General features: G+C 54.1%; 6 protein-coding genes across 6 annotated transcripts; 5 read left to right on the top strand and 1 right to left on the bottom strand.

The window, feature by feature from the left end:
- Window positions 1–2,059: 2,059 nt before the first annotated feature.
- On the top strand, window positions 2,060–4,567 carry BBK36DRAFT_1174028 (hypothetical protein; the record flags this gene model as incomplete). Its single annotated transcript, XM_024895900.1, has 1 exon — window positions 2,060–4,567. The coding sequence occupies exon 1, from the start codon at window positions 2,240–2,242 to the stop codon at window positions 4,565–4,567; it is 2,328 nt and encodes a 775-aa protein (XP_024753684.1). The 5' UTR covers window positions 2,060–2,239.
- A 666-nt stretch (window positions 4,568–5,233) lies between these two features.
- Window positions 5,234–6,379, top strand: BBK36DRAFT_1108327 (NAD(P)-binding protein; the record flags this gene model as incomplete). The annotated part of the gene is made up of 3 exons (XM_024889353.1): window positions 5,234–5,401; window positions 5,534–5,832; window positions 5,986–6,379. The coding sequence occupies 3 exons, from the start codon at window positions 5,234–5,236 to the stop codon at window positions 6,377–6,379; spliced, it is 861 nt and encodes a 286-aa protein (XP_024753685.1).
- A 314-nt stretch (window positions 6,380–6,693) lies between these two features.
- BBK36DRAFT_1137035 (chitin biosynthesis protein) lies at window positions 6,694–8,013 on the bottom strand (the record flags this gene model as incomplete). Its single annotated transcript, XM_024893130.1, has 2 exons — window positions 6,694–7,824; window positions 7,942–8,013. 2 exons carry the CDS (start codon window positions 8,011–8,013, stop codon window positions 6,694–6,696), a joined length of 1,203 nt encoding a protein of 400 aa, XP_024753686.1.
- Window positions 8,014–11,026: 3,013 nt separating this feature from the next.
- BBK36DRAFT_1174048 (hypothetical protein) lies at window positions 11,027–14,017 on the top strand (the record flags this gene model as incomplete). The annotated part of the gene is made up of 1 exon (XM_024895901.1): window positions 11,027–14,017. One exon carries the CDS (start codon window positions 11,027–11,029, stop codon window positions 14,015–14,017), a length of 2,991 nt encoding a protein of 996 aa, XP_024753687.1.
- Window positions 14,018–15,881: 1,864 nt separating this feature from the next.
- Window positions 15,882–17,413, top strand: BBK36DRAFT_1107638 (hypothetical protein; the record flags this gene model as incomplete). The annotated part of the gene is made up of 4 exons (XM_024889273.1): window positions 15,882–16,046; window positions 16,121–16,241; window positions 16,310–16,997; window positions 17,059–17,413. 4 exons carry the CDS (start codon window positions 15,882–15,884, stop codon window positions 17,411–17,413), a joined length of 1,329 nt encoding a protein of 442 aa, XP_024753688.1.
- A 2,006-nt stretch (window positions 17,414–19,419) lies between these two features.
- Window positions 19,420–21,938, top strand: BBK36DRAFT_45052 (hypothetical protein; the record flags this gene model as incomplete). Its single annotated transcript, XM_024898087.1, has 3 exons — window positions 19,420–20,072; window positions 20,142–20,948; window positions 21,038–21,938. The coding sequence occupies 3 exons, from the start codon at window positions 19,420–19,422 to the stop codon at window positions 21,936–21,938; spliced, it is 2,361 nt and encodes a 786-aa protein (XP_024753689.1).
- Between the last annotated feature and the right edge of the window lie 1,063 nt (window positions 21,939–23,001).

Here is a 23,001-nt window from a genome sequence, read left to right on the forward strand (position 1 = left end):
TCCTCGCTTCGTGTCAGCTCAGCCGGCGACGCTGGAGCACTTTCTCCCCTCAAAGTCGGCACCAAGACGGACCCGGACAGGGAGGCTGGCAAGGGCACACCAGAGCCGAGCGGACATTTCCAGGCTCCCCAAATCAGAAGACGGAGGAGCCACTTCGTACCCGGGGTGGATAATTTCGTCTGCAGCTCCGTCCCTTGCATCGCTAGAACATGATGAACTTGTCGACTTACTCGCACCAAGCTTTTGTACCTACAAGCACTTCATTCATGAGCTATGAGAGCCTGACACGAATGTTGTCCGCTGCCTGCTCTGGCAGGCTGGGACCGGCTGCTATATAACCTCACAGGACGCAGCAGCCCGCCAGAGCTACCGGATACTGGTATCGCGTACGAAGTACACGCTGCATCAGACCCGTTCTGCTCGTGTCAGGACAACGTCGACCGGGCGAGCGCATATTTGAAGACCCAGACTGACTCGTACGAGTACTTTACCTACCCGTACGCACAGCAACTCAGTCGCCCCTTGAAGCGCGCATGCTGGAGAACGCTCCCGAGGCAGCTCCCTACATACAAGTACAGCATCGCGTGCGGACACAGTACGAAGCACTGGGCAGAGAGGCGGTACTTGTGCGAACCCCTGTCAGAACTAGACGACTCCACGGCAATCAGCGAGCTGGAGCCTTGAACCCTGCAGCATACCCGTCGTTGTCATCATCGCCCGCTTCGTTCATCTCGGCTTCTTCTCAGCAGTCGTGAGTTGCTATATGACAGGCAGATGGGTACACGCGCACACGTGTCATAGCAGGGTTGACCAGGACACGAGCCGTTTCTGGCATCACATTCAGCAAACGGAACAATATGTCAATTACTGATGCTGATTGTACGTGCAACTCCCGGTGCCTACATACAAAGGGGCAACATTTGGACAAACGGCGGAGAGGACAAGGGGCAAAAAGAAGCAAAGGGGCATCATGAGGAACATGACGGCTCGACGAAATACTACTTGGGACTTCGTATACTACCCAACTACCGTTAACCGCTGCTTCCTAGCTCGTGTACGAGCATCATCCCGCTGATGGCTAAAACGACAAATCGCAGGCATCTTCCAATAGCACTTGATCGCTACTGTTTAGACTGGACGTCCCAGGACCGAGATGGCCAATGGGCCAGAATGGCGGAGTGCGCCAACGAGTCGGGACCACTCTGCGAGCTAAATTGGCTCTGGAGATACCCGCCCAACCGCCATCCCATTGGAGGTTCGCCCTTTGATGGCTCGGTTCCTTGCCAAACTTGCCCGTTCATCAGCCGGGGCCCCGGGGGCTGGTCGAGGCGACTGCCAGGGTGCTGAGAAGCTCCTTGGCTCACAAGGGCCTTTCATCAAAAGGTGACCCGATATTTAAGGAGAGGACCCATGTCTGAAGACATTTGCTTTGATCTTGGCCGTAAAGCGATCGTCAGGGCTTCGTTCTTCATCATCTCCATCTCCATCTCCATAGCCTCCGCTCTAGCAAGGCAGCGGGCCAACGCTACCTATCCCTTTCAAGTTTTCCTCCTCTTTGCCTCATCTTTTCTCCTCCCTCTTCCTTCTTCTTCCCTTGGTACTTGTGTCCAGAGTTGCCACCGTGCGCTGCATCGACTTCTTCGTCATCGTCCCCTTTAGTCTCATGTGAACCAAGACTTGTCGACGTCTCACACTCTTATTTTTTTTCTTCAGATTGCTTCAAAGCGCTACGATCCATACGTTCAGAGACATGCTTCGCCCCGCTTGATAGTATCAGAAAGAAGCTCGGTCTCTCATTCGCTCGCTCCGTCGATTCCCGTTTCTTTTTCTTGGCCCTTGTATGCATACTGTCTGGCCTACGCTCTCGGCATACGAAGTATTACTACGGCTATTACTGCGACAGACGGTCGATCACTCTCGCGCACTCCCAGCCAGCCGACTGAGACATACATCTGCCCTATCGAGGGCGGAAGAGCCCACAAGCGTCAATTCGATCTTTGATGTACCACTTTATATGCACACCTAGCTTGGAATAATCGACAGCCACCAGGTTTTCATCCCCAGGCGTCCTATCACCACTCCTGGCCAGGGAGGGACTCGCAGTCTAAGTGGCTGGATCGAGCACGCAAGGGCCTCGCCACTTTGACTGGTGTTTTGCTTGCCTACAATCTGACCGTTGGCCGCTGATAGTATTGTTGCCCGCTAGCCTAGCCCAGCCTATCCAAGGAAAAGAGAAGCAATGGCGGCGACTGTTGGGTCAAGATTTCTCGCGCCCTGGGTGGGGGACCAAAACCCTCCTCCGTCACCACTTGCTTCGAACCCGGTCGTCTTCCGTCGGTATAGCACGGGTATCGAGTTACTAGAAAACAATAACACCAAAAAGAACAGGAGGTCGTCCGTCATCGACCCAGCTATGGCGTTGAGGAACCTGAAGAACTCTTATATCAGCAAAGTCCATGGCGGTGGAGGAGGTGGCGGCGGCGACGATGATGACGAAGTCGAGGACGAGCGGTCTCGCATTGGCACGAAGCGTTACAGCCGGGATGACACCACGACCTTGGCGGAATTTTTGAAAACCCACGAACCGCCATCCACCAGCTTCATGTCAGTCCCCTTCGGTCACGCAGACGACAAGGACCATGAATCAAAATGGTCGAAATTCAAGGTCTTGAAGAAGAGGAGCAAATCCGTGCCCAGGCCTCCCCAGAACATCCAGCTACCAGACTCGGCAGTGTCAGGCTTGACAATCGGTGGGCACAGACACATTGCCATTTCAATTCCTCTCGAGGCCATGCCTTTCAGTTCCGAATCCAACGCGACACCGCAAAGCCCTGCCAATGCGGGCAGCCAAGCGAGCAATGAAAAGGCCGGGGGACCAAGGAATGAGCATGGAACTGCCCCGCGAAACTATGTCGTCCAGACATACTCACAGGAGAACGGAACCGTCACTGTTCTCCCCGCTGCGACGAACGAGGCGCGCGTGATGCCCAAAGCTCCTCCGTCGCATCGCTTCAGCCTCTTCCCCCCGCAGTCAACATCCATGGCACCAATGTCTCCAACAAGCCTGTCGCAAAGGAGCAGCCTCCCTCCATCCACCACGGTGAGCCCTAACAGGTCCAGCTTCCAGCCCACGGAAATGCCTACAGACGAATCAACGGGGTCCAGCGTCGGGAGCAAAAGGGATAGCAAACACTCAGCCTATTTTTCCGTATCCCCAAAGCGAGCCGATCCACCAACACACATTGCCTTGTATGCGCAAGGAACGGCCGCTTGGGGTCCGGGGGCGGCTCAAGAGGCTCCAAAAAGCCCGGCCAGGACGAACCACCAACAACGTGCAGCAAAGACGTCGAGCATGGTCGTTACTACCACCAGCCCGAAGCACCTTCATCCCGCGCACTCGCCGTCGATTGACGGCCTGTTGAGCGTGGCCAAGGGCGCCGAATCCGCTCGGGATGGCTACAATAAAAAGCCCCTGCCAAAACCGCCAGCAGTGAGCGACCCCCGGGCTAAGCAGAAGCAAAACCGAAAATCAGGCGTCGGATATCCTTCCCCCATTACTGAGGAGCTCAACGATGGATTCGCGGGAAGCCACAGACGTAGTGTTCGCCGAGCTGTATCCTCTCAGTCAATGCTAGCAGCTGGCCAAGAGATGCCCTCTCGCCCATCGACAGCAGGCTCAATACAGAACCGCCGCGACAAAGTCCGGGACAAGAAAAGGAGAGACATGGAAGCCGCAAAAGCATTGAAGGAGCTGCAGCGACGGCAGTCTGTGGACCAACAGAACCAACACCAAGGCGGAGAGCAGGGTCATGATGCAGGCGTGAATGTGCAAGAGGAAAACAGGCGCCCCCGAATGTCGTCTATCAATACCCTTTGTCCTGTCGTCGTTGTGGTAGACCTTCAGCCCTCACCGGGATTGCCAGATGACAGGAGCGCAAAGAAAGCCTCGCCTCCGACCTCTCCCTTGCCGCCCTTGCCGTCACCTTTACCGGACACGAAGAAATCGCGAATCTCTCGTGATATCGACAGCGAGCTGTATCTACAGCAAAAGCGTAATATGATGGACGAGCAAATCCTACGACTCTACGACTCTTACCACGAGAACCGCCTGCGAGATGTGGAACGCCGCATTCGGCGGCTGGAGCGCAATGGCGACGTATGGTTGCGGGCTCTGGTCCCCGTGCTCGACGACATGAGCCGCAATCTCAAGTCAATTCAACCATCCAGCCGGATCACGAGAGACGCGGATGCGAATGGTGATGGCCGAGGCTGGGCTTCAGATGACGAGGTGACCGGAGCGAGCGCGGAGCGTAAAGCTCGCAGCATCAAACGGGCCAAGACGCCTACGAGGAGAGCCAGCCTGTCTCGAGGCCGGATCATGGCGGGACTCATTGGGAGGAGACTGGCGTCCGACGACAGCGGAAGCGACTCGATGAGTAGAAGCGATGAGATGGGCGGCCTCGGCATCATTGAGCCCCTGATGAGAGAGCTGGCCAGCGAGGCGAGACGGAGACAGCAGCAACTCGCCGAGAGAACAGCGGATGACTGGCGTCACAACACCGTATAAGCATGTGGTTGACGGGGGCGCGAAACCTTCTACATCTGATTCTTCTTACACCTTATTTTCTCCTTTTCCCTCCATTTTGTGTTAGCGAAAGGAATGGGCGACGTATCTGTCAAGGCGTTCATTGGGGAGATGATCACGTTAGCTATATGCTGCATTTGATGCGAAGATCAAGTGCGAAGATGCTTTTGGGATGGATATACCAGCCGCGGTCGTATTTACCTACATATACCCGTACAACGTCTTTCTCTGGACTTTTCTTTTGTTTCTTTTGTCCCAGGTAGTTTCCTATCATATTCTGGCGTAGCGGCCAAATAGTAGTAGTAATGTTATTCAGATGTTGAATCGGTGATTATTAGAGTTTGACCCTATGAGATATATGAGACAATCGATGTGTTGGGTGGTCAGGGATTTCCTTGGACGTGCAAATGACAGAAATGGCTGCATATCGAGTCAATCATAGACGGCGAATCGTTGGCGTCATCAAGCCACACAGGACAAACTCCAGCCAACGATTCACAATGAGGGCGCATTTACAGACAAAGACATGGCATCATCTCATGTCTATATATGCTTCGTCTCATCACAATCGCTTTCACTGACTGAAGCTGCAATCATTCCAAGAAGCACGTTCAGGCCTTAGCTATCAGTAACGAGCTTCAGATCGCGATGCCCTCAACACCTTGGATCTTCATCTGCCCCTCCAGCAGAGGCATCGGCAACGCCCTCACTCGCCACGTCCTCCGGCGCACGGCTCGCTTGCCCACGGCCATTCCCATTCTTGCAACGACGCGGCATGTTGACCCCGGAGCTGCCAAGGCGGCTCTGTTAAAGGATGTCTTTCCCATGACGACATCAGCCTCATCAACATCGCCGTCATCGTCGTCGGAACAACAACGGCAGCAGCAGCAACAGCAACAACAGCAACAACAGCAAAGACGACTACTCAACAAAGAGAAGCAAAAGCAGCAGCGAGAAAGAGACGCGCTCGCAAAGCGCCTCTTCGTCGTCCGCTGCGACGTCACCGACGAGTCCACCGTGGCGTCCGCCGCCGCGGAGGCGCACCGCCTGTTCCCCGGCGACACGCACCACCTGCACCTCGCCTGCGTGCTGCCGGGCGTGCTACTGAACCCGGAGAAGTCGCCGGCGCAGGTGGACGCGGGCGCGGCGCTGCAGTCGTTCCGGGTGAATGCTGTCGGGCAGATGCTCGTCGCGAAGCACTTTTTCGGGTTCTTGCCCAGGAAGGCGACGGCGATGCCGCCGGCGGGGTATGAGTGGGATGATGAGGTGGATGAGGAGGAGGAGGAAGAGGAGGAGGAAGAGGAGGAGGACGAGTATGCTGTGTATGATATGGATGAGGATGTGGACGAGGATGAGGACCTTGAGGAGGAAGAAGAAGATGAAGCAGAGGAGGAAGTGAGAGGAAAGCAAAAAGGAGAAGCCGCAGCAGCAGCACCTCTGCGTCTCCCTCAGCACGCAACCTGGCTCAGCATGTCGGCGAGGGTGGGCTCCACGACGGACAACCGCGCCGGCGGCTGGTACTCGTACCGCGCGAGCAAGGCCGCCGTCAACAGCATCACGCGCAGCCTCGACGTCCAGCTGCGCGCCCGCGCGGGCGACAACGCCATGGCCGTGGCCTACCACCCGGGCACCGTCAAGACGGAGCTGAGCAGGGACTTTTGGGGCGGCGTGCCCGAGGAGAAGCTCTTCAGCGCCGAGTACGCGGCCGAGAGGCTGGTTGATGTGGTTTGCGGGCTGGGGGTCGAGGATAGGGGGCGGTGTTGGGATTGGAAGGGGACTGAGGTGCCTCCTTGAAGTTCCATTAGGGAGAAAACCTTGGGCATTTGTATGTGTCAGGCTCACAAGGCAGTCAACAGACTTGACAGCTACAATGTCGATATTGAACGAAATCTCCTATAAAAGTGGTCTTTGTAAACGACATGCCATCCCTGCTTTTATCTTTTCCCGCCTGCCCCAGATAGCCCGCTTCCTTTGTAGCATTAAAAGATATTTCACTCCACCTCATGACTTTCTCCCACAAGATGTAGTCCACAGGCCATTGAATGACAAATTGGCATGTACATATACCTGGTGTTGTCCATCTATCCGCAGAAGTACAAACGGCACGTCTACAGCTCAACTTCTTGAAACGACGCTCCGTCTGGTGGCGAGGCCGGCTTCGACTCATCCTCGCCGCCGTCGCTGTCTTCGACCTGTTCCACCAGGGCCTCCTGGGATGCGACAGGCCGCAATGCCACTTTCTGCTCCTGCACGTCCTCAAGCCGTACTTTCTGCTCTGCCTGCTCTCCTGATTTTGCCTTTTGCTCTGAAGTCTCTCCTTCTCCGCCCTCTTCTTTCTCTGGGGAGCTGGACTCGCCCTCTGCTTTTGTAGATGCCTCTGCTTCCGCCTCCTGGCTCTTCTTCCCGTCGGCCGGGGGTGACTTGCTATCTCGAGCCTTGTTATTAGCTGCGTCTTGCGCCGGTGGCGACGCTCGTGGTGGCGTGTCTTTGGGAGGCACGTCTTTGGCCGGAGGAGGGGGCAGCTGGTCGTCGCTGGGAGGCCCCGGTCGCATGACGTCGAGGTAGAACTTGGTGACGCCGAGGATCCTACCGTTCTGCTCACAGGCCGTCACCCACTCGGGACGCACCACGGGAATGTTGTTCTCAACGGCCTTTTCCCATGCCGTCCCCCTGCCCTCGGTGGTGACAAAGTGCGTCGTGTCGATGCGCACCCCGTCGACAATCTTGGCCCCGATGCGCTCCACGGCGCGCGTCAAGTTCTCCCTCGTCGCCGCCGGCAGGATGCCCGTCGTGATGGTGATTCCGCTCAGGTCTGTCATCTTGTGGGTGCGCACGACCACCTTTTCGCTCGCGCGCGTGCCGGCACTCGTCCGCAGGACCAGGTGGAAGCTGTATTCGGTGTCGACAGCCAGGCCGCTGATCTTGGTGCTGTGCATCTCCAGCGGCCGCGGGATGTTGCCGGCCTTTTGCCCGTTGCGGTACAGGCTCAGGGAAATCAGGTCGGCCGTGGCGAGCTCGATGGGGTCCCATTCCAGGACGACGGAGGTTTGCGTCGCATTGCGGCAGCGCAGGACCGGTGCCGCGGGTTCGGAGGCGCCAAACGACTGGAAAATGCGGTCTTGCAGGGCGCGGAATTCCTCTTCGGCAGCGGCCTCTTTGCTGACGTTGCGGGCGACGGTGATGTCCACGATGCTGCCGGAGGAAATGTTGGGAGGCAGCAGAATGGAGGGGAACTCGATCTATATTTTGCAAGAGCAATGGATGTTAGGCAATTTATCATGACATGTCGCGCAGACGAGACGAAAGCAAAGCAGCGCGGAGTAAAGGCAAATCAAGCCAGCTTGCGAGAAACATACCAGGCGTTTATCTGGGGTCAGCAGCACTGTGACGCCAGCGTCGACCTTGCCGACCGTCAGGGAGACGAGCATGGCTGGATAGGCGGACAAGAAGCGACAAGAGAGGAAGAAGATCACCCAGAGACGCAAGGGAGGGGAGAGAGGCGGCAATTGCTCGTCGAGGCGCAAGCGGGCTGCGCTTTGGCGACGGGTCAAAGGATCTGAGGCCGGTGCTGGACGGCCTGTTTATGGACAAATCTGCGCGCCCACACGAGATTCGGCAGCTTAGAAGCCTGAGAGAGGAGGATAAGGATCTGCTGTGAGGACCTATCGAGAGCCCTCAGAGGCGAGGAGACAGAGGGAGATGCGCTGGAAGAGAACGCCCGGATTGGACACGATAGTTGCAAGCTTGAGGAGCCACGAGAGATGCTGATGCGAGGGAGGATGTGGTGACAAGGCCAAAGTGGGTACTCCGGACTAGTAGCATGTACATGCGTTGATGAGCTCTGGTGGGCCGCGGAATTGGGCGCTTCTGTGGCATTTATTGACATTATCTAAGGTAAGTAGGCTTCGAGATGGGCTATTGTATCTAATCAGCTGCACTTGGAATATCTCTCATCAAAGCCCGAGGCAGCAGACAGTTCTGTCTACCTCAACCAGTAATTCTCTACGGATGGCATCGTCCTTGTTCCATTGCTTCGCTTGCCATGTCACTACAATGTACATCTTATCATCCCTTCCCCTCCAAACGACGTACCTGATCTATCTCACCTTGCCGTTCACCTTTGAGCTAAAAACCCAACATCACCAGAGTCTTCTTCCATCTCCTTCGGTTCCGCGACTCTCAGGATAGCCGTTACCAATTACCAAATCATGGCTCCTCTCTATCAATCCGGGTTCAGCATTTGCCGTGGATGCCGTCGCCGCCTCTCTTCCAATCACGGTTACCCTGCTGTAGACACGATCAGCAGGTATAGCAAAAAAAGCGAGCTCAGCGTCGGCGCCTCTCGCTCATCTCTCCAGTGCTCACTTCAACCCGGCCCTTGCGTAATCGCTACAGGAAATGCCATCTTGGAAGCTCTACAAGTTGTAAATCGGTGTGTCTCAATGGTCGGCGATGGCACCTACGTTACGCCGTTACCTGCATCTCTACCCAGCAATTAGCTTTTACAAGTAATCAGGGTATATTTCTTGGTGGTTGCGTGTTTGAGCGGGAGATCCAGGAATGCACAATCCTCCCCGTTCTCCGGGAATTTGAACGCAAGCTGCAGCGGTGACTCCTTGCCATTGGCGTCCTCCAGCCCTCAGCACCATCTCACGATACGCCTCGATCATTGACACCCACTGGCTCGAATGCTTGCGTTCTGAAACCAAGCTGCCATGGATCTGGAAGTTCCATCTACGCTTCCTTATGCCAAGTAATGTCAAATAGGCCAATTGACTTTCATACACCAAAGATGGCCAGGATGACACGTCCATAAGTTAGTACCTGCGTAAGGTGAGTTAGAGCATTTGTAACAAACAACATGATGCTTCTTGTCGTGGCGCTCCAGGGAGAAGCCTCCATGCGGGCTCTATAAACTGTTTGATTGCATATCAGGCAAGCTGCCTTTAGCAACAAATATTGGCATCGAGTCTTTACCAGGGCATGCACTCAAACTGCACCTAAGGTACCTGCCCAAGGTAAGGCACCCAGTGAATGGGCACAACCAGTGCCGGTGTATGACCTTCCCAATTCAATACACGACGTCACCAAGATCTGCAGTGTTGCTTTCGCTTATCAGAATGGCAGGAGTAGGCTCCAAGGCACTCGCAGACGAAGGTGCGTCCTGCTTGCTGCTTCAATCGGGCAGTTCCTTAGTACCTTACCTGCTCTCACCGACTGCTAGCGTATCGATTAGTATCCCGAGGTACCAAGATACTCACCGTCAGTCGTCCAGTCATCCTTCGATCAATGGGAAAGCGCGTCCTTTGAGCTGAGCGCTCAGTTTGGAAACGAATGATCTTGCCCTGTTGAACGGGGCCACAGAAAAAAAGCCACAGACAATGAAATCCTTTGCAAAATTCATTTCCAGTCGGCCAATCTTCTTTTCACAGTTTCATCCCAAAATTGAACCTCCTCCTCTCGGCAAATGCACAGAACAGTTCCACGGAGTTCATGTGCAGTTCCACGGAGCTCATGTAAGCAAGCTATGACATTCAAGCCCCCCCCCCGTCAGATCAGATCGCTCACCCTCAATGCCGGTATCCCCATAGCACGGCGCTAGATACGCGTATGAGCCCTGCCCATGCCTACTCGAGGCTAGGAAACGCCCGTCTTTGGCTGCCATGCCGAGGCCCCATGGTGGTAGCGTTGCATTGGAGAGAAGACACAGCTCCTCCACAAGGACTCTCCAACTATCCGCCTCGGCTGCCATGACCCAGGACCCGAGCCGCCCGAAACTTGACTGCTCCATACACGACGCGTGACATGGCCGCACAAGGAAACTGCACGATCCTTGAGTCCTTGGCGGGTGAGACACAGAGACATATCCATTAAAGACGCGACTACTCCCTGGCACATGGACCGCCAAGAGTGCTTAGCCTGGCCCTCTGCGAAATACTAAAGCTCGGCCTCAACATTGCAACCACACGTCTTCTTCCAATCTATCGAGCGGCGGATCTCCATCGATAGTTGATCCCTAGACCGAGGTGAGCATCTACACAGTCGTCACTGTGCGATGGAAACATTTCCTTTTCATGTTTCGGACCCTGAAGCAGCTCTTCTCCCGTCGTTGGGAAATGCGTTCACTGCTTGGACTACTATGTGGTCCATCGAGCTTTTCTCCTCCATGCGCTCTGTATACCACTACCACGTTTCCCCCTTCCAAATCCAGGTCTCAACCTCACCTTACACAATATGTTCTGATGGATAGCATATAATCTCCTCGGCTACTGCATGATAAATGTGTGCTAATCAATATTTAGGTCAATGCTGAGGTTGTCCGTGCACAGCTGAGGTCTTCACTTGTATTCTCACTTTTCTCAAACCTGCCACCTTACAACCACATCGTTGTACGCAATATCGACAAGCTACTGTTGCGTATAGTTTTTCAGCCCAACCAATATGTCAGGGGAGGAATCCATCGACAATGGCGCCGATACTGTCACCAAGAGGAACGAGGCTTCGGGCAAAAAGCGATCTCTGCCCTCGTTGCTGAACCACTTTAACGGAAATGACCTCAAGACCCTCTTCCGCTGTTCCGCAGCTGCTTGGGTTGCTTCACTCCTCATATTCATAGAACCTTCACTTCACAGCATTGGCGTTTCTACCTTCTTTGCCGCTTTAGTTCTCTTCGTCACGCCACCGGCTGGTATCCTCCTCATCTACCTGCTCGGATCTTTTTCACTGCTTTTCGGCATGTGTCTGGGGTGGGCTTGGGGCATCCTGACTATGAAGGCCGCATTGGCTGCGCGTCCAGCTTCGGATACCCAAGCACAGCTCCAGGCCCTTCAGCAAGCCGCCGTCGCCCAGGCGCAAGCTACCGGCCAAAATGCTACTGTCATCGGCCAGAAGCTGGTCTATCAAGGCCATATGCTGGACGCGCGCGTGACGGCTGTATACTACGTCATGGCCTGTGTATTCATATACTTCTTGGCGCGATTGCGAGCAGGTAACATCAAGCTCACTCTCCTTCATCTCTTTGGGACCATTGTCGTCGATGTCTTCCTGCTCATTGGGCCACTGCTCCCTTCCTTCACTCCTCTCTTGGGACAAACACTGGTGAAGCCAGGAGCCATTGGAGTCGGCATTGGAGCTGCCTGTTGCCTCATCTTTTTCCCACAGTCCACTTCTTATGTGGTCCTTCGGAAAATGGAGCAGCTTGTCCGCATGTTCGACATACCACTCGACTTGACCCAAAAACGGTTCGCTGCTGAGCCACTGGAACTTGCACAACTGAAGCAAAGCAAGAACAACATGATCATTCTTTATAAAGCTATGGAGCCGGAAGTCGCCTTCCTTCCGTTAGACATTTCCCGTGGTCGTTGGAATGACAGCGACGTCAAAGGCCTACAGGAATGTGTTCGCCAGACCATGCTGGCGAGCATTTCGTTACTCGATTTCCACATCACCACCATTACCGCTCTGCAAAAGGGGGACAAAGCAGGCTTGCGGTACGACAAATACTCGAGTGAAGGCCCGACTGGCGAGAAGAACAGCCGTGAGATTGGTCAACGTCATGTCCTACAATATGCCGAGCTGATCAAAGCCCTTCGAACGCCGGAGCATAGCGACCTTCGCCTTCGGATGACACAAGCCATGCGCGAAACAACTTCCCAAGTGCGGCAAGCTTGCTCGGAGTCTATATCCATCGTAGCTGAATGCATTCACACCGTCAATACTCGTCGCTGGATCCGCCAGCCCACTCAGCAAGTGTTTGATGGGTTAATTCAACAGTTGGAGACGGCCCTGGCCGCGCTACAATCTGCACGCGAAGCTTGCATCATCAACACCACCGAGGCGATTCTGGATTGCCATTCTGACCTTTTTGATCAAGCCGGCCAGCTCAAGATCACAGACACGCTCCAGCCACAGTCCCTGCAGGCGATGATGGTGGCCATGGTCATGGAAGAGCGCATCCTCAGCGTGGCCGAGGCAACGGAGACAATGCTCAAACACGTCCTGCAGCTCACGACTGTGCAGACGCACCATTGCATCTGGCTGCCGTCACGTATTCGCTACGCCTTCAACTGGATCCTCAACGGGAGCGAAACAGTCCCTATCGCAGGCGTCTCTGATAATGGCGGTACAGATGACCCAGACGCGGTCGATGAACAGTCCAAAAAGGTTCGCGAGCGTCTCCGCCTCATTCGAGGTTATGAGACTCCTACTCGAGCAGGTCCAGTCGCCAGAGCTATTGTCGGTACATATCGCTGGCTCACCAACCCGGCCGGCATGTATGCGATCCGAATGGTGGTCGTGACACTCGCCACTGCCATTCCAGCCTCCCTTCCTCATTCTGCCGGCTTCTTCTACCGTGAGAAGGGTTTGTGGGCTGTCATCACCGCGCAGACATGTGTCCTTCTCTACATGGCTGATTTCACTTTCTCTCTGGTCTCAAGAGCTCTCGGTACAGTAATTGGAGGCGTCTTCGGTCTCGTTGCGTGGTATATAGGGTCTGGGAGTGGCCCGGGCAACCCATATGGGCTGGCTGCTAGCGTGGCGGTTTTCACCGTCATCTCCATGTGGTTGAGGATATTCTTGCCGCTGGCCTACACCCAGGCGACCGCCATGTGTGGCGTCACCTTCATACTCATTATTGGCTTCAGCTACGACAATCAACACCTGCCACAGTACGGATCACCGGGTAGGGGCTACCAGGCGTTTTGGAGGCGATTGGTCACGGTCTTGTTGGGCTTTTTAGCTGCGACGATAGTCCAGCTCTTCCCCAAGCCGCCATCTGCCACCGCACACGTTTGCAAGTCTCTCTCCAATACCGTTCGAACGCTGTCGGACTACTATGCCTTGCTGCTATCACATTGGAGCCGGGCGAAGCAAGAGACTTCCATTGGTCCTGCTGCCATAGAAGATTTAACGCTGGAGGTTGCAGAAACTCTTTCATCCCTGAACGGCTCGATAGCCCTACTCAAGGCAGATTTCAGTGCCAGTCCATTCGACCAAGCGGTCCTACGCCAGACTCAGGAGCAATGTCAGAACATGAACCAAGCGCTCGGAAGACTCTTATACTTGTCGACTACGCTTCCTAAGGAATTTCAAGAGAGACTAGTCACCACCCTTGGAATATTGGATGATGGCGCCATCGGAAACGTTATGGCTGTGTTGGCAATCATCGAACAAGCCCTACGGACCGGGTCGTCTCTCCCCGAGAGGCTTCCAGTGCCTCTTGTGCGTACCTGCTTTGAGTCTCTTTCCTCTGCACAGCACCAGAAGATTGAGCTGAGCACATCGCTTGTGCGAGATGAAAATTATCGACGCTATTGCGTTGCTGTGTCGTCTTACCTCAAATTTTTGTCTGCCATTGACGATTTAGTCCTGGCTCTGAAAGAAACGCTGGGAGAACGCCACGTGGTGTACGTATGGGATGGCAATGTTTGAATGCCCATTGCGAATTTGAAAAATCGTCAGAGATGAGAACTTTACAACGCTCTGGGCAAAGGTTTCCAATTTGATCTATTTCGAACACATTCGACCCTGGGGACTTTCTGTATCGAGGATCATGTCGCAAAAGTCGTAGGTCCGATTGGTTGACAAGGCCATATACCTTGATGAGCTCGAAAATTTGTTATATGGTGCGTTGCAACGAATAACTTGTGTCGGTTTGGCGACTCCGGACTTTCGAAATAAAGATGCCCTGACAATCAGCATCGTCGTCCGTCCAATATCCTGGGACTCGTGTCGGTAGGAGCCGGGTCCTCATTGGAGGCCAAGTGAGGCCAAGAGAGGCATGTCTAGCAATTTCGCAGCACGTCATATCCCGCTCTCACAGGTCGCAGTTGGCAGCTTGGCAGCAATGTGCATTTTTAATAGCGTCTAGAGAGAGCGCTGTGATGACTTATCAATGACGCTATGAGCATTGTGACGGAATATGGAATGAGACATGAAGACGAGTCTTTTGATGAGTTCCCGACATAACTTAGGATCCGCTCGAGAGACCCGAAAGCACTTGAACTTGGATAAGAATTGCTCGCCACCGGCTCCATCACGCATGTGTTGCGCTGCCACAATGGGAGGCGACCTCTTTGTCTTTCTTTTTCTCTCCCTTGCTTGGTCCACCCACCACAGGAGCGATGGCAGACTGCCTGGCGCCTTTTCCCGACTGGATAGGTTTTCAGTCCGGAAAGATATGGGCGTAGTACGAGATTCCTCCAAACGCAAGATAACGTCTACACAGCACCAACCTGGACGAAACACATCTTGAATGTTTCCCAGCCTCAGAGAGACGCCTCTGGCCCTGGTCTATCCACCATGTCTCAATGAAGCCATTCGTGCTGCGGATGTGGACGGGGAGAAAGCCTAGGCGAGAAGACGAGACGGAACGAAAAGCAGCGGCTTTGCCCGAGAAGAAAAGGAAATAAGGAGAAAAGAGAAACCAACCTACGCCATCTGTGAAAAAAAACACCACACACTGCAAAGAGCGGGATGGGATTAGAACAAGGGCGTCCCTGTGGTGTCTCTCAAACCCGGTTGATCCACAAGGAGAGGCACCAACCATCAGTGTCAGTGTGAAAAGGGAGGCTGTGGCCGTGTATCAAATTGAGGGATATCGGAGCCTTCAAGACTTTGGACGAAAGTGGCTCCCGGCGTTGCACGGTTTTGTACGCAAATTTCATACATGACCCGGCCAGCAGATTATCAACAACTAGCTCGGGAGATGCTCAACCTGGCCATGGTCAGAGGATCCTTCTCCTACCTCGGGTTTGTAGGGCTCAGCCTTCGCTCGTATTACTCCTCTACCGGTGAGCGCTAAGTCTTGGCCTGACTTACAATCGAGTGACGATTTCGGTACAGCGGTCATGGCTGAGGAGTCGGAAGCGCAACGGGATTACCTTATGAATATGGGACTACTCAATCTGTCGGCCTCTTTGGTGACTCCTTCGCCCGTTCGTGCATAATCCGCTACTGCACTGCTAGTTCCAGTGCCCGTGGTTCTGAACACACCTTTTCAAGGAATTTACGATCTAGAGCCTCTGGTTTCTTGTTCCCTTTTCTTAAGAAGTGTCCCCTGCAGCCCGGTCGAGTGTCGGCGCTCCACTCGGAAGCGGAAGCGGGCAAGCAAGGGAGAGTGCTAGCACCCATCAAACGGCGATCAAGATAGTTGCTCTGCCATGGGAAGTGGTGGGGGTTACATTGAGCTGAGTCCTTATTATGGACTCTGCGGCGCCCTTCCCGAGCCCTGTGCTCCCTGAGATCTCGATGGCTACTCATTCATTCACGTCAGAGATCAAACTTTCACGGCACCATGCTTCGGAGATCGTCGCTCGTTATTATTGCGGCCGCTGTTGCAGCGTCCGCCACCGCTGTTCTACCTCTTGGCGCAAGGCAGCAGCATGTTAGCAACATGACCAATACATCAAGCTCCGGTGCCGTGCCCTCCACCGATCCAATCCACCTCCCGTTGTGCGCTGTAAGTCATGCCGATCCATGTCGTCTAAGTCCGACCTCATCGAGATGACGATAGCTAATCCGGTGAAATGAAAGCTTGAATGCTTCACGGCCACTTGTTTGAAGCTCGATTTATCATGTATATGCGAGAGCTTGACTCAGCCGTCTCAAGGCTTGTCCTGCTTCAAAGCGTCATGCAGCTTCCCCGAGAGTCTGAGTATGGGACTCTATCTGGTCTTTGTGTTTATGGTCTCTTGGGTCAACAGGGCTAACATCACGTTCTAGCTACGATGAATCTCACTCAGACAGTGTGCGGCGGCTCAGTGCGAGATCGATCAGGTCGATTCAAGACGATGACCATTGCTCTTAGCTCGGCAACCCTTCTGGTCGCCGGTATTCGCTTTGTGTCCAAATTTCTCTTCAGCGCCAGACAGGGCTTTGGTCCGGACGATTGGACAATGTTGGCAGCGGGACTTATTGGTGTACCATGCATCATATTCAACATCTCTGGATTGAGTGGCCATGGACTGGGCAATGATATCTGGACATTGGCTCCAGAAGTTGTGGCTTCATTCGCACAATGGTTTCTCGCCATGGAGATCTTTTACGTGGTCATAATATCACTTGTCAAAACCAGCCTGTCGCTCTTCTATCTCGACCTGTTTCCAGGAATCAGATTTCGCAGAGTGATATGGGGGACTATCATGTTCCATATCGCCTCCGGTCTCAGCTTCGTCATTGGCAGCCTCTTGCAATGCGTACCCCTGAGTTTCACGTGGGAGCAATTCGACGACAGCACCAACACTCCACCGGGATACTGTATCAACGTGAATGCCTTCGCATGGGCCAATGCTGCCATAAATGTCGCGGTCGATGTTTGGCTTATAGGGATTCCCCTATACCAGCTGTACAGTCTGGACACTCAGTGGAGGAGAAAGTTGAGTGCAGCCGTTATGTTTATGACAGGAGTGATGTGCGACTCCCCTCCCCTCCCTTGAACACAAAGGACTTATTCGCTGATTTCTTGCCATTAGAGCCACGGCCGTCTCCATCCTCCGGCTCCAGTCACTCATTCGCTTTGCTAACTCAGCGAACCCCACGTGGGACCACTGGAATGTCGCCTGGTGGTCTACCATCGAAGTCAACATAAGCATCATGTGCACGTGCCTCCCTTCCATACGGCTCGTTCTGGCGCACTTGTTTCCACGAATGATTGGTTCGAGTCTCGGCATACCTCCGATATCTGAGGACTCTTGGATCGGTGAGAAGATCACCAGTCCGAACCCTTTGGATGTCGAACGCCTGGAACTGTGCAACAATCCGAGCATAGACGCACGCTCAAAGGCCAGCGAATCTACACAGGTAGGGGAAGGGGTTCTAGAAGCATAAACATGCTCAGGCTATTGCTTCATCTTAAAAAAAAAAAAAAAAAGATTAAATGGTGTCAGGTTTGAGATGACAGTGCTGGATATAGAGAGGAGATTCGCAACATAAGGGGAGAAACGAACCCAACTGGGGCCACGGAACCTTGTTGCCGCCAAGGTTCGAGCTGGAGAGGACGCAAAATGAGCAGAAGGCAAGAAAAACTAAAGCAAAACAAAAAGAGATGGAGAAAAAGTTCGCCGCCGACTTGGACTATGGAGTAGAACCCATGCATTAGCAGCCGATGTTCCATCAATGGAGCTAGCTTCCACGAGAAGTTGGCTTCCACCACGGATTTCTGGTTAGGACTCATGGGTGTGGGCTCGAGTTGAATGCCATGATTGAAGTGTCTTCCGAGTTATCGTCATCTCATTGTCTTTCTCTTCTTCGTGTGCGGCAACAAGGCCTATGACCTCGACTGCTGTTTTGGCACCCATGGAGACAACGATTATACCCCTTTCCCCACCGACGACATTGGGAGGAAAGGATCCATCCAGCTACACCATAGGCCTCCGTACTGGCGTACCTATCCTCTGCGGAGACGCAGTTCCCCAGATGTGAGAATTTTTTACAAGCTGAAGTCTGACTTGATGATATCTCTCCCCTTTCCGGCAGCTCAATGCAAGGGGCAATGTTGGGATTCGTAACAACACCACACACGCGCACTAGACACGGGAGAGGGATGAAGCTGATAGGATGAGGTGGTCCAACCTCACGGAGCGTTTCAGCCGAGACATTTGATGCGGCCTCTACAATCGCTTCCCGGGTATCGTACCAGTCATCCGCGTACACATAACACAGGACCCTGCGGCTGAAGCGCAGTTCCGCACAAGTATCGATATGTCTTGTGGTTTCAGCTTGTGATGCTTGCCCCGGGTTATCGTCATTAGTGCTCCGGCTCGGCGGCGGCTTCTTATTCGATGCTGCTGGGACCGATGCAGGTCTTGAGCATGTCGCAAAGAAGCGGCAGCGCCATCACCGGAATTCAGGAGAGAGGCCCGTCAAAGCTGGTTGGTGTACGCGGCAGAAGCGCAGCCCGACATCGCAGCAGCCCGACTACAACATGCAAGCTCCAAACACGCACACAGGCGTATTGACTACAGTATGCATGCACATACGAGTACGAGTATGCACGCAGCTGCCGCTCCGTACACACAGTGTCAGTCGACGGAATGGTGAACTGCCAGTGAATTGGAGCAAAAGGATTTCGAATGGAAAAGCCCCCTTGCATGACGGGGTTTTCGATGAAGCAGCGGCTTATATAATCGGAAACAGCTCTTTAGCTCCTGGTCGGAAAGGTGCCACCTGGTAGCATCACTAGTAGTGGTGGCTTCCACACGACGCGCCATCCGGACAGGGAAAAGGGTCAGCCGCGATGACATGTGCTTGTTGTTGCAAAGTCCCGGACTGCGTCTGTGCTTCGACCTTGTGCATCACCTCAGACAAGCTCGCCATCTCCTCGGTCCCCTCTGGCCGTGTCGTCGCCAGCATTGTACCAGGCAGCAAACAGCCCTTTGTTGCACCACATCGGCCTCAAGCTGCCTTTGGCTGGGGACTTGCCGTGATCTCATCCTTCGCTTCTCCCGCACTCAGTTGGTTCGTCATCACTGGGTACCGATCGCTCTCTTCTCTCGTCTCCCCCTTCTTTAGCTAGATTCGGGTTACCTGCATCGCCCTCAGTCGTTTCCTTCTTCTCTTCTTCTCTTCTAAGGTCCTCTCTTCATCCATTTCCTGTCTCCCGGGCTCCTCCCTTGCACCGAGCGCCTGTGAAACATCTGCTACCGCGGTTCCGAGCAAACATCATCAGCAGGAGCAAGGCTGAGCATCCCGCAATCACCGCCATCAACGGAAGCGCGGCCGTCACACAAACCGACTCGGACTGCTAGCGAACGTCCACAACCTACATCATTCTTACACCCGACAAAATATAAAACCGATCCGAAAGGATCTTCCACGACAATCGCCTCTTCGCAATGCGTCGATCCCGTCCCGCCACGACGGGATACGAACGCCTCGCCCAGGCAGATCTCAGCGACGATTCCGACAACGACCTCCTTGCTGAGTCGACCGCGTCTCTCCAGCCCTTATCCGCGCCACGACATGCTCCCCTATCTCAACCTCGCCATCACTCGAGCGTCACCAGTCCCAAGCTTGGTCCCTCAAGACCCAAGTTTCGTCACCGTCTAGGAAGCAATGGCGGTGTCGATATCAAAGCCATCAATGCCCGACTTGAACGCTGGGCCGAAGAGATTGCGTCCAAGTTCAAGCGCAAGGGCAGGCATAATTTGGGGGAAGAGGAACGGCTAGAGATCCACCATTCCGTCTTCCAACCACCGGAGGGCGTACGACCTATATCTGCGGAGGAGCTGGCCGAGCCACACGTCACCGCCATGACCAAAGCAGAGTTTGACGCCGTCATCGAAAGCGTACGGCAAGCGATTCGGCAGGAGGTCCACCCCAGTATGATCTCTCAGGGCAGCTCTGGCAGCTACTTTGCTCGCGACCCGGATGGCAAGATTGTTGGGGTATTCAAGCCGAAGGATGAGGAGCCATACGCCGCAGGAAATCCCAAATGGAACAAATGGATACATCGGAACCTTTTCCCCTGCTTCTTTGGACGAGCCTGGTAAGTCCCTACTGAAATCCAACAAGCATAGTGCCTGCAACGCTGACAGAGTCGCTCTCAAAACGGCAGCCTCATTCCCAACCTCTCCTACGTTAGTGAAGCCGCGGCTTATGTGCTTGATTATCAACTGCGGACGCATCTAGTTCCCTACACTGACGTGGTTTGGCTCTCATCCAAATCTTTTCACTATCCCTATTGGGACCGGCGAAGCTTCCAGAAGAAGAAGAAGCCTCTCCCTGCCAAGCCTGGCAGTTTTCAGGTCTTCCTCAAGGGCTTCAAAGATGCCAACGTCTTTCTACGGGAGAATCCCTGGCCGGATCAGTATTGGGCAGGTTTCCGATCCACTGATGCCAATCGACAGAGGAGAAAGCGCTGGACCGAAAGTTGTCGGCCTTCTGCCTCCGGAACGGCTGATGATGCAGCCTCCAGTGACGAGGATGAGGAGGAGCGCATCGGCGGTCGGAGCGATGCACCTCCGGGGACTAACAAATTCGTCTGGACGGAGCAGTTGAAGCAGTCATTTCGAGAAGAGCTGGAGAAGCTCGTGATTTTAGATTACATCATGAGGAATACCGACCGTGGCCTCGACAACTGGATGGTCAAGGTTGACTGGGAAACGAACACGGTCTCGCTGGCTTCAGATCCTATCCAGATCAACATGGAGCCCGTCACGGAAGAGGACGAAGAAGGCATCAATGTTCGACCAATAGACGCTTCAGAGATGCCACCTCAACCTACCCGGGCCTCGTACCCCTACAAGCGCCAGAAGCCGATGAAGGCGTCCTCACCGCGCAGGAAAACTGAGCCAAAAATTGCCATTGGCGCCATTGACAACTCGCTCTCGTGGCCGTGGAAGCACCCAGATGCTTGGCGCAGGTCAGTGCTCCTTCAAACTCTTGGTTTTCAAGTGAATGGAAAGAGTCGTGAAAAAAACGCAGTCACTAACAGATAACTTGACGATCTAGTTTTCCATTTGGCTGGCTCTTTCTTCCAGTTGATCTCATTGGTCGGCCTTTCTCACAGAAAACTCGAGATCACTTCTTGCCGCTGCTGACCTCCACAGCGTGGTGGAGTGAGACGCAAATGGCTCTCAAGCGGGTGTTTCAGATGGATGAAGACTTTAAAGAACGCATGTTTGCCAAGCAGATTGCGGTCATGAAGGGCCAAGCCTGGAACGTCGTGGAGGCGCTCAAGACTCCCGACCATGGCCCTCTTGAGCTGACCCGGCGGGCCAAGGTTTGTGTGTGGGATGATTACGTCGATGTGCCTGTTGCTGTGCCCATGAGGATGACTTCCTCGGAGATGCGTCGCAGCACGGCCCAGCGGCAATCATTGGACGAGGCAGATATCACAGGCTTCGCCCCGACCAGTCGGGTGCCCGTCGACGATCTTCTCGGCCTTGCCTCAGCACCGGCAGAAATGCCTCGATCCGGTAGATTCGAAACGGCGAGTCCGCCCGAGGATCCTTTCATGTCCCCTGATGAGTCGTCTACAAACAGCTCCGGGGCTTCTGCCCCTATCAGGCCAACGATGGAAGCCCAGTCTCAACCCAGCAGAGGCTATCAAGGCCCGTCCCGCGCACTCAACATATACGAGCCGGAGCGCCATCAGAGCCAGGGCCAGAACCAGAACCAGAATCAGAAGCATCAGCGGCGATACTCGTATGCCACCCCTGCCACGCGACAGCACAGCAATAGCATAGCTCAGCAGCTTTACGGGGACATCTCGTACGGCGCCGATGATGACGACCTCGAAGGGGATCTTGGTTACGCCGCCGCGGAAGGACAGATGGGCCATCAACGAAAGGTCATTGTGGAGCGCCTCGAAGCCGTGAAAAGCAGGAACCCGGTCTTCACATGGTGTTAACGTGGATGGTCAGCACTAAAGTCGATGATCCATGTTGTATTGCGCAGGCTCAATCATCAATGCCATCATCAAAGAGTTTGGGGGCCGTTTTGGAATTGTATAATATCCATGCATGCTGCTGACGGGTCAGGGACTGGGGGGGCTTTTCAAACTGGCGTATGTTCCGTGTTGTATGTACTCGTAGAGGCAGTTGTCCTTGGTACCAGGCGTTTGTTAGAAGAACTCCTTTGAGAGGATTTGAATTTGTCCTGTCAATACTCGTCCGGGGTGATGACGCTTCGCTCAACTGTGATGTGACATTTCCTCAACGTCACGTCAGTTGTCTCTGTTGCGCCTAGCAGCTACTCCTGCAGCAACCTAGGCCCATGTGTGGAGATTTGCTATAATGACATACGTGTCTCGTACAGCGACAGCCGCCTTCAAAAACAACATGACGTTACTTTATCGCAAATGGACCATTGAATCTCGGAACCAACAACACATGATGCTGTCGACACCGAAACCGAGATGTAGCATTCTCTCACTGCTCAGCCGGCCGTCGGTTTGATCGCTTGATACCAGACGTAGAGACCGACCTGGAGGTTCGCCGGGCTGCATATGTAGAGCTTATAACGGTTCCGAGGGGAAGTTTCGTCGCAGACCCTGGGCATGTACGCGCCCTTTGATGAGCAGCCTGGCGTAGACGCAGGCATTGATTGGTACGGGAACCGAAGTTCCGGTAAAGGTGTGCCTCCCCCCGAGGATTTATTCTCGGCTGGGGCGCTAGCAGCCCAAGGATACCCCATACTTGTCAGTCACTAGTAGTAGCGTTAACCAACGGGAACGATCCATCAAGCTTGGTAGCATGTAGTAGGAACACCAACACATCCTTCCGGGTGTGGGAACCGGATTGATACCCAGGAAAGTATGTACGAGGTACAGACCGGGATACGGCCTATGGAAGAGGCGGGTGGCGGAGTAGTCGGAATCGTAAGCACAAATCTGCCGTACTAGGTACTATAACCTCGGCCGACGAGAGATTGCATCAATGGACCCCAGAGTAACCAATTGGGCATCCTAGCTG

Source organism: Trichoderma citrinoviride, assembly GCF_003025115.1.
Source record: "Trichoderma citrinoviride strain TUCIM 6016 unplaced genomic scaffold BBK36scaffold_1, whole genome shotgun sequence".
NCBI lineage: Eukaryota > Fungi > Ascomycota > Sordariomycetes > Hypocreales > Hypocreaceae > Trichoderma > Trichoderma citrinoviride.